Source organism: Belonocnema kinseyi, chromosome 9 (genome assembly GCF_010883055.1).
Source record: "Belonocnema kinseyi isolate 2016_QV_RU_SX_M_011 chromosome 9, B_treatae_v1, whole genome shotgun sequence".
NCBI lineage: Eukaryota > Metazoa > Arthropoda > Insecta > Hymenoptera > Cynipidae > Belonocnema > Belonocnema kinseyi.
The window spans coordinates 48514000-48525434 of record NC_046665.1 but is presented as its reverse complement, the minus strand read 5'-3'; the positions used below and the strand labels follow the sequence as shown (position 1 = coordinate 48525434).

The 11435-nt window shown below is 28.3% G+C and overlaps 1 protein-coding gene across 7 annotated transcripts in view; it reads left to right on the top strand.

The window, feature by feature from the left end:
- Positions 1-11435, top strand: part of LOC117180885 (obscurin) — a 250331-nt gene that overhangs the window by 173913 nt on the left and 64983 nt on the right. For all 7 annotated transcript variants that reach the window (XM_033373461.1, XM_033373455.1, XM_033373460.1 and 4 more), the window contains one exon: positions 6726-6818. In XM_033373461.1, the coding sequence (XP_033229352.1) occupies positions 6726-6818 (93 nt within the window). The remainder of the gene's footprint in view (positions 1-6725; positions 6819-11435) is intronic.

Here is an 11435-nt window from a genome sequence, read left to right as displayed (position 1 = left end):
AATCTTTTAAAAAGAAAACACATTGAAATGAGCAGTTTCTGGGAAAAAATCATATCATCTGTTAAATATTTATCGACTGGGAGGTGAAAATGTGAGGAGTTGCATGAAAATCCTCTATTTCGGCGATTTTCAACTTTTTAAGTTGAGATCAAAAAAATATCCCAGTAAGATTTGTCCTTTTTATTATTAAAATAAGCGATGAGTATTTTTTAAGAACATACCAACTGTTTTGGCAATTTGTAACTGTTTTGAAAGCAGTAAAAAGATGTGATTATTTAATGGTTCGATAGGCTTTCCACGCCCTTATCATTGGTCATAACCGTTGTCAAAAAATTATATTATTAACCTTTAAAAATAAGATATAAAAATAAATTTGACCTTTTTCATCTATGATACTTTTGAATATTTTTATTAAGTTTTTCCATTATGAACATTCAGATCAAATGGTGAAATTTATTTTTCAGAGAATTGTATAAGGAATCATAATTTTCTAAGGATGTAGCGCCACTAGCTTATCCTTAAAGAGGGTTCCTAAAGGTCAGCAAATTCTGAAAAGTCAGGGAAATTGTGGAATTTCAGTCAAAAGTTCATGGCTTTGATATCAAATTTGACTGCTTTGTTGAAACCCCATCTTTTATGGTACGACATTAATATTTTAACTGAAAATATAAATATTCCAATTTTACTTTAAAATTTATCGTTTTTAGTTGAAGAAATAATTATTTTGATAGAAAATTCATATTTTTGGGTCGAAAATTTAACTTTTTTCGTAGGAAAATCTTTTTCTTGCTTGTATAAAAATTAATTTTTTAGTTAAGAATTAGGCTATTTTCTTGAAAGTTCATTTTTTCAGTTTGCTTATCTCTTTATGATTTAAAATAAACATATTTTTTGCTGCAAATATCTACTATTATACCTTCTTTGAGAATTCATTTTTGTGTTTGCAGATTCATCTATTTAGTTAAAAATGTAATTATTTTATGTAAAAATTCCTTTCTTTTGTTTTAAAATTAATGCTTTTGTAGTTAAAACTTCGTGAGTTCGATTGAAAATTATTTCTAGAAAATTAATCTTCTTGGTTGAAAATTCATTCTTTAAAATTAAAATCAAGTGAAATTTTCAAGTAAAATGGTGAATTTTAACAAAGAAACCGAATTTTCAAAATAGTTTAACTTTAAACCAATTAGTTGATTTTTTAATAAAAAATGATTTCTCAAGGAAACATGTAATAGGTAATATTAAAATAAAAAATCTAAATTTCAATTAAAAACATCAATTCTCAACAAAGAACGCAATAGTTACATTTTCAGCGAAGATAATTAATTCTCTACCAAAAGATCAAACGAATTTTCAAGAAAATGGTTCAATTTTTAATAAGAGATAAATTTGCAACTAATATGATGAATCTTAAAAAAATGATCATGTACAGGATAAACTTCTTGCAAAATATGACGACATAATGAACCAGGTTGGGATGCCAAAAGGTTTAATGAAATATTTTAGTCCAGCAATATGAAATGAAATTATACAATGCTTAAGTCAAGAATCACATCAAAAATTGATGTCAGAAATTAAAGCAAGTCCTTTTTTTCTATGTTTGTCACAACTCAAGATATTACTAAAAAAGGCCAGTTAAGCTTAGTACTTAGTTTAGTAGAAGTTTTAAATCATACTGTTAAAGATATGACTGCCGAAGTGCTTTAGATATCTTTTGATAATTCGATTGAAAAAAAGAATTTCGGGGTCAGGGTTATGATATATCCAATGCTATGAGCGGTATTCATAATGGAATAGAAGCAAACATAAAACTATTTCAACCAATGCTTCTATAATCATTGTTGAAGTTACAATTTAAACCTGGTTATCAATGATGCTGTGGGAGAAGTAGTGGAAGTCCAAATATTTTTTGCAACCATACAAAGGCTAAATATCTTTTTTGGGAAATGTATAAACAAGTGGGATCTGCTATCGCAATTTACAGGATAATCAGAGATATTTCTGAAAAAATCAAATTCAACAAGATGGTTAGGCAGAAAACCTCAATACGTTGGTATAATAAAAGTTCTGACGAAAAAAGCCTCATCAGTTCAAAGAAAGATGAACGCGAAGAAGCAGTAACCATTATCCTTTTGCGACAAACTTCACTTAATCTTGCGGTCAAATTTAGAAAATCGGAAACAAAAAAGTGAGAAGCATTTTGAGAAACTAACCAAAGAGGATTATTTTGATAATAGTTAAAAAATTTTCAAAGTCAAGGTCTTTAACCACATCTTAGACATTGTGAAAACACTGTTAATTGAAAGATTTACAGGAATGAACGAAACTGCAAATCTTTTTTCTTTTTTGGTACCAAGAAATTTCACGAAAAAATATGAGGAAAAATTCTTGAAGCATTAAAAAAATTACAGATTCAATATTTTGAGGATGTAGCAAAACAATTCCCTTTGAAAGTCAACAATACGATCTGATTTTTAAATAAGCACGGGTTCAATGATACGTCAACAGTAAAAGATGTTTTCCGCACTTTACTGATTAAATCCAGCTTTATGGAAAGCGATTTTTTAAAGATAATAACTGCCTCAAGGACTTATTTAACTCTGCCTATTACAATAGTCACATGACATTTTTAAGGAGGATTGACTGAAATGTCACAAATTGTCACAAGCGGGAGGGTGTCAGTCAAAAATCACTGAAAATAATGTCACCTAACATGTGGACGCTCCCTCCCTCTATTTTTTGAACCAAATATAAAGTTCACTAACAATAAAAAAATGCACTCTATAACTGAAACGCATTATAATCAATATGCATAGCAATTCTAGAGAATTAGTATTTGTTTCTGGTCAGTCTTGGCGTCTCTGGCTAAGTATAGCCGTGGCCGTATTGGTCTCACCGGTTTCAGACTGGCGAGGGGGTTTCGGTAACCACTGACTATCCGGATCTCAAAGTGTGGATCAAGTCGATCCAGTCTGCTACCAGCAACGTGGGCACTCCAAACCATCTTCCGGAGCCGACTTCTTCATCGTAGTGTTTTTTGGGTCACTCAGACCCTCTTTAGGTGTGTTTATTGACAAGTTCCACCTTCTATCATTTTAGACCCCCTCCTCCTCCATCCCCATCCATTTTTGAATTCGTAACGTAGTCACAAACGTCATTACTAATGGTGACGAGGATCTTTCGTGTGACGTGTGTTGACGTGCCAAGGATGTGTCTTCTTTTAACTTCCGGCATTGGATTACCGCCCGTTACGAACTTCTATCATCTCTGAGGATTATTGACTTGAACTTCAATTTACTGTGATAAATTTTATCATAATTATTTTGTGAACATCATTTTTAAAAAGAGTTGTCAGTGAAAAGAAAACTTTTGTGTGGAACTTGTTTCTGTGTTAATAGTGGGCATTGCCACCCAGTGGGCACACACGTTAAAGAACATCCTTAGAACGGCTTAAAAATGTCCTAAGTCAGTCCATATAACGTTCCATAAATATAAAATGTTCCAGAGACGTTTTAAAGACGTATTTCGAACATAAAACGTTTTTAGAACATTATTTGGTCTGATTTAGAACAGTTTTTTAAACGTTGAAATCACGCCTTTTGACTTGTACGTCTAAGAAACGTTTTCAGGACGTTCCAATTACGTTCTAAAATTTTGTGCCGACTGGGCAGTCAAAAGAGTGACAAAGCAGGTTGGAGAGAATACGGGTCATTTTGAAATAATTTAAGTTTTTTAATCTTTATGTCTTATTGCGGAATGTAGTTTTTAAATATATAACGTATTTTTTGGTAATACATTAAAAATGATTAGTCGGGCCAACTATTTAGTTTGTAAGATTTTAGTATTGTTTTATTAGTAGGCACAACACTTTCATTAGTTGCAGTGACTATTAAGTTAGTACCAGTGACTATTCAGTTAGTATCAGTGACTATTACACTGGTTGTCCCAACTAATAAAAAACAGTACCATATCTTGCAAACTAAATTGTCGGCTTAACTATTTTTGCAATGCACTTATTCGGATGTAAACTACTAATTCCTGATTCAGGCTCTAGCATAAAGGCGTTTTTGCTTGATATTATTGGCTTTAATGGTACTATTTGAAAAATAGTATGTCTCACACGAAAAAAAAACAAAGTTTTCGAAACTTTTCTGGACTGTCTACACATTAAATCTTCAGATATTGTTTGTGCTGCAACTGTTCTCAATACTCAATTGATACGAAAACCTGTATCAATATAAAGAAACAAAAGACTGTTTCATTATTGTATCATTCTTTTGCAAATCGAACTAATACCTTCAGATTCACTGTTTAAGATTTTAAGATAGGCCAAAAATTTATGAAAATTTTGCATAATTCATGGAATAATTTACGGACTCTATTTATTATCTTGAGGATAATGTCTTTAATGTTGTATCAAACGTTACATAAGTGCCTAGAAATTTCTGATCTATCCTAAAGTCTTAAACACTGAAGTGAATTTTGGAAACCTCAATTTCAATTGTCAATTTCAAAGGATGTCAACGATTTCAATTAATGACATAATGAACCAAGAAAGAATGTGTAATTATTTAATTATTTGAAGAAAAAAAACCTTAGTTAATGTTAAATGTTAGTAATATTAATCCTACTCTTGAGCAAGCCCATCAGTTGTGTTCCATCCAAAAACAAAACTTCTCTTGGCAGAAAGAACGCTGGATATTATTTGACCCCAATATCATCATCGTAAATCTAAACTTGTTCATAAAATCTTGTATAGCAAATCATGTTTAGATCTTTCGTAAAAAATCCAACATCTGTGTGAAAAACTTAAGTTTTGTGAAAATGACCCATGTACGAAAAGTTTGTTGACAACTTGCTTTTTGTTTAACTTTAAATTTTTTCATTTCAGTTTAGTGATTAAGTTAAATTAACTCTACTTTGGTGTTCTACTTAAAATACTGTTATTTTTTTATCGAAGCGTAATAGTGCGTAAAAGTTGCCTTTAGGGAAAGCTAATTGAGGAAAAAATGTAGAAATCGGGCAATATCTCCAGTTAAAGAATTGCTTTCAAACTAAAATTCTGAACCAAATTTTTTATAGGCCAACAAATTATAAAGAATTATTTGATAGTGCAGTTTTTGTTATAGTGAAAAGTAGTATAAGTTTAGAAAAAAATTTGTAAGAGTTCGGATTATTTTAAAATGCGCAAAAACACTTTTTGGATTTGTCTAATTGCGTATTTCTTTAAAAAAATTTAATTTGGTACAAAAAATGTCTTTACCTTAAACCAAATAAATATGCAATTATATCGATACCATAGAAAATTATCTTTTGTCATATCAAACCCATTTTTTGCGCATTTTCAAATATTTCTAACACTAACAAATATTTCTTTTCCAATCTTTAATTTTACACTATTTTTCACTAACAAAAAAATTCGCCATATTTTGTTGACCAACAGAAAAAAATTTTGAATTTTGACTTATTGAATTTTATTAATTGCGAATCATGATAACTGGTTTCCTTAACTCGAAATAAAAAACTGATGTTATCTATATGAAAAACGTTAAGTGAAATATACAATTAACAGAATTCAATGTAAAAATATTTTTCCAAATTAAAAAAAAATATTCTGATTGAAGTAATAAACTTCTTTTAACTTATAATTATCGAAGTGTATAGTCGTCCCATAATTCGGGATAATTAGTCAAATATTTTTTATACGAATATTATCATTTTTAACCAAAACTTTATTCTAAATTTAGCCACTATTTATTAATTAGAAAGGTATTTAATTTTTAATACTGAAATAGAAACAGATATCAAATTTTTGTTTTCAACTATTTCTGTTACCAGACGATAATTTTCTCTCCCTGGTGCCAAATTATTTAATGAATTTAAGCATTTTCACATCAACGTAAGAGGAATATTTATTGCATACAACATTTTATTTCCAATAAAACTTGATATTTTGTTGGTAATTTAAAAAAAATACTAAGAAGTAATTTGCGTTAATATTTTTATTTACTTACCAATTTTTACAATGCCCATACATTTATATTACTTCTGATATAATCGGGAATTTTAAATTGTCGGCACGTTTCTATTTCCGAAATTTTTTTTTCGAAGATTTTATATATTGCAAATTTTCCAGGGTTGGCAATTTTATTATGCGGGATTTTTCAGTTGTCCACGATAATTATATTGGTTAGCAAATTAAGGAATTTTTTATTTAAAAAAGAAACTACAATTTACTATTTTATGATAATTTTTAATTCATTTTCCGAATTTTACGTATTTCACTTTCGATTTCGGTATTACTGTCTTCTTCTTAGTTTTAGAATAAAATTACCAGCAAACAGTAGAAAATTGATAAATTTGTACTTTTTTCACGAAAACAAATTAAAATTTCGAAACTGTATTGATTCTTTTAAATTTCTTTGAACATCCACATTTTTCTTATATTATTTTTTAATTCATAATAGTAATTCAAAACTCAAAGAAAAGAAAATTATGCAAGTTTAAATTTATGACACTAAATTGCAAATTGCAAGACACTTCCTTTTATGCGTAAATTCTCTATTAAACTTTCATTTTCCAATTAAAGAAAACTTATAAAACTAATTTATGATTACACTACACACGTAAGAATTAAGCAATTTTTTATTTGATCGTGAGAATTGTAAATTGAATTCAATAAATCAAAATTTTCTACAAATTTTAATTTATAATTATTAATGTTTTAGGATCTGAGCCAGACTCTTGGAGACGACAAAAGGTTATTGGAACACCTGAAACTTCCGATACAACGGATAAACGACTACCAACTCCTCTTGAAGGTACTTAAATTATTTTTACGTTCTCATCAGATAAGGTATAAGATTTGTGTAAAATTTGCCCCCCCCCCCCCAGTTGTTGTCAAATGTCCACGTTTTGAGACCCACTGAATCCGAAAAACAGGTTTTTATGAATGTGTCTGTCTGTATGTCTGTATATCTGTCTGTCTGTATGTCTGTCTGTTTGTGAACATAATAACTTTGGAAAAAATTAATATATTATATTGCCCTTTGGTACACTCGTTTAGTGTCTAAGACTAAAGGTCAAGTCCGTTAGCCAGCTATTTTAGATAAAAATTCAAAAAGTGGAAACATTTTGAATATTTTTGAGACCACTTTTTTAAAAATTAAAAAATTCTCTGTACGGTTATTCATAGAATTCAAAAAATTTAACAATTTATCCTAATGACTTTTTATTTGAAAAAACAAAAACATAGAGTTATAGCATTTTCCAAATCCAGAAAAACAAACTAAAATAAACAATTTAAGCCAAACAACGCATGATACGAAATAATGTCTGGAGAAGAAAAACGTTGCTTTTTGAAATCCCTACAAGATTATGATAACAACTTTTTCAATTTGGTCAAAAAGTTGAAAATTCAAAATTTGAGCGCACCATAAATGTTTGAAACCACATTCTTCATGATTTAAAAATTCTATGTACGGTTGTTTATAGTACTCAGAAACTCAAACAATTTATCAAAATGACTTTTTTCTATAAAAAGAAAATTATCAGAATTAGAGCATTTTCAAAATCTAAAAAAAGAAACTACAATGAAAATTTTAAGCCAAAAAACGCATGATATGAAAAAAGCCAGGAGAAGAAAAACTTTGCTTTTTGAAAGCCCTACAGGACTATGATAACAACTTTTTTAATTTGGTTGAGAAGTTGAACACTGCAAATTTAAGCGTACGAAAAATAATGAATAATCCAAAAATTCCATTTTTTGGTCAAACTATGCAAGATACGAAAAAAATGGAATAGCTCAAATTGCGCGCCCTGGATAGAACTACAAATTAAGAATGAATCACTTTTCGATATAAGCTACGACAAAAAATGAGGCAAAACTTGTTCATCCAAAAAAGAGCTATAATTTTTGATAGGACAGTTAGTTTTTGCATTAGTCGTAAAAAATAGCATTCTAAATAAAATTATTAAATTTTTTTGAAAAAACGACACAAGGTATGAACTTAAATTACCAGACAAAAATTGTTCGCCTAAAAAGATCGATAAATTTATTATTAATTATATTTCGATAGGACGAGTAGATTTTCCTTTAATCGTAAAACATAAGATTAAAAATTAAAAAATTAACTTTTTGGAAAAAGCACAGACAAGACGAAAGAGGACATAGGCTCCTATATAGGACCCTACATAGGTTCCTGTATTAGACCCTATGCAGATGCGCAGTGGTTTTTATTTAATCGTAAAAAACAACATTAAAAATAAAAAATTATAAAAACAAGGAAATAAGAATTAGTATGATTCAATTTTTATGCATATTATGAATTGTAATGATATACATTTATTGAAATGATACATGATTCAGAGCAGCTTAGAATACAATTTAAAGCAAAGTAAGAAACAAATACAAAAATAATCAAGATAAATACAATTTGCTTTTTATTTTTCAATTTTTAATAAGTAATCTCTGGCAGAGTTACATAAAAAATGTATTATAATTGATATAAAAGTGTTGTGTATAATGTAGAAAAGTTGACGGGCTGGGCAAAATCGAGTGCGAAGCATGAGATACGTGGTGAGAATGTGTTCGTTAAAGCCAAAAGAGCTTTATGTGCCCGAATGCGGAAGAAATACAAAGACTAAGCGCGGAGTGAGATTGCTCTCAGTCGCGTGCCGTAGATGCGCTCAAACTTTCGAGCTAAACTTTTTAACGAAAGAGAATTCGCAATCACAAAATTATATTGGGGGATATTTTGAGTCTTAATTTTAAAATGTTTGCGCAAGAATGTGCGAAAATATAAAGACCGAGCGCGTAGCGCGAGGTAAATGCATAATCAAGCGCGAAGCGCGAGAAAAATAAAACATCGAGCGCAGAGCGGGAATTAACAGTCGCGTGCCCTAGGCGCGCTCAAACTTGTGAGCGAAGCGAGCCGCGCTCGTAGCGCGCGATGAGAATGTGCCCGCGTAGCGGGTAGATTTTTTTAATTAGAAGCCAAAATTTTTTTCTTTCGACTTCTGAGTCCCTGATTTTACTATTTCTCTCTGTACAATGCCAAGGTGAAATTTCTAAACACCTACTGCAAAAAATTCAACAAGACTATCCATCGACCTTCAGAGATTGCCAAACCCAACACGCTAACCAAAATATGTCTTTCCTAAGACAACAAGGCATATTAATGGACCCTCGATCAAAATCAAGAATATTTGGAATCCGAATATTTACACTGTAAAATCAGAGATCTTGAGGAAATCGATTAAGATTTTTGAAAATTTCAGACATTTCAAATCAAAATTTGAACGAAAAAGTTCCTCTGCAACCAAATAGTTCAATTTTAAGACAAAAAAGATGCAGTCTTATAGAAAAATGTAATAGTTGATGTTGATGTAATTGATTCAGTTTTTAAGCAAGTAATGTAATTTTCAACTGAAAAAGATTAATTTCTAACAGAACATGTAATAGTTGATATGTCAAACCAAAAAGATTTCAATTTTAAATCAAAAACAGTTGAACTCATAAACAACAAAAATCAACAAATAAATTAAATTCTTAATCAATAAGATAAATTTTCAACCAAAAGATTAATTTTCTACCAAAGTAGATAAATTTCCAACAAAATAGTTACATTTTCAACAAAAGAAATTATTTTTAAACTAAAATGATAAACCTTGAACCAAAAAGTGAATTTTTAACAAAGTATCTTAAATCTTAACCAAGAAGTGTAATTTTCAACCAAAAAAGATTAATTCTACACAAAAAATATAGTAGTAGATAATTATGCCAAAAATATTTTTGTTTTTGAATAATGAGTTGAATTCATAAAAAAAAGTTTTTTAAGCAAAAGTGTTGAATACTCCGCAAAAAATTATTTTAATTTCAAAGCAAACATTTTCAATTTTAATAAATAAAAATAATATTTTTAACAAAAGAGATGAGTTTTCGAGCGAATTTTCTGCAAAATTGTTGAATTTGCAGCTAAAAAAGGGTTTTCATTCTAGAATAAAAAAATTTCAGGCTAATCATAATTTTAATGTAAGAATAATTTTTAATACTAGATAAAAACTTCGAATAACTATAGAACAAAATTTAAGAATATTTTATAAATATTCGGGAATATTTCAAAATTTTAAATATGAATCAGTCCTAAATTCATATTGGCCCATTTTTAAAATATTCTGTATGTTTCTAAAATCTTTTTAAATATTCTCCACATTTTAATTCTTAAAAATAATCAGAACTTTTTCTATCATTGTTTAATCTTGCGAATTTGAAAAGTTTGGCTTTGAAACCTTCCATATTCCGAAATTTTACCAAATAATTTGAAATGTTTTAAAGTATTTTAAAATAGTTTTTCAAGTTAAATATATTATAATATTATAATTTAATTTAAAAAATAATTTTCAATACAAAATATCAATTTCTAATAACTATTTATTTATTTAGGCAGAATTTGAGTTTGAAGGGTATTCAGGCGTTTTTTAAACTTAAAAAAAATTTTACAATAGTATATCAATTTTTCAAAGTTTTCAAGTACTTTTGATCTCTTTAAAACAAAACATTAAATATCTCTTCAAATGGTAAGAATTATTTCTTTATAAAAATTCTTTAAATCTTCCGGATTCATTTTTGATAATTTTGGAAACGTTTCGTAATGTTTTAAAATCTTTCTAAATATTCTCTTTAAATACATTTTTTTAATAAACAGTCGCTTTAAATATTCCAAGGAATCTTGAGAAATATTTTTATTATCTTGAAAATTTTCAAAATCTTAAAAAAACTTCGAAGTTTTATCTCGAAATATTCAAAAATCTTCATTTTTATAAGTTTTTGCAAAATCTTTTCAAATTTCAAAATCTTGTTAAATATTCTCTTCAAATTAATTTTTCAAGATAAAGAATCAATTCTAATATAAAATGTTTCAAATTTTAAATCATTAAATTTATGTTTGAAATTTCTAAATATCTTTTAAAATTATTTGAATTTTTTCTATAAATTTTAAATCTTGATAAACTGAAAAAGTTTGCTTTAAAATATTTGTCATTCTTTTTAGAAATTCTAGAAAATAATTTTAAATGTTTTTAATTATTTTTAAATATTTCTTCAAATTAATTTATTACAGGAAAAATTCAATTTAAATTTCACCTTAAGGGCATGTGACACAGCTAAATACCTATATTACCGACCTAACTTTTTCAGTTCACTGAATGTTTTTTTAAACCTAAGAATTTTTTTTATAAATAAAATATCGAACTGTAACTTTGGAAAATGTATTAGAGTACAATAAAGTACGTTTAGGTACTGCATTTTGGTAGGAATTTCACTGAAAATTATTTTCCCAGGGTTCGTATTTTCGTGTACAACGTTACCGGCTGATTCCGATGGAATTGATAGTTGAAATATTTTTTTTACATCTTTTATTATTAAGATTTGTACTTAA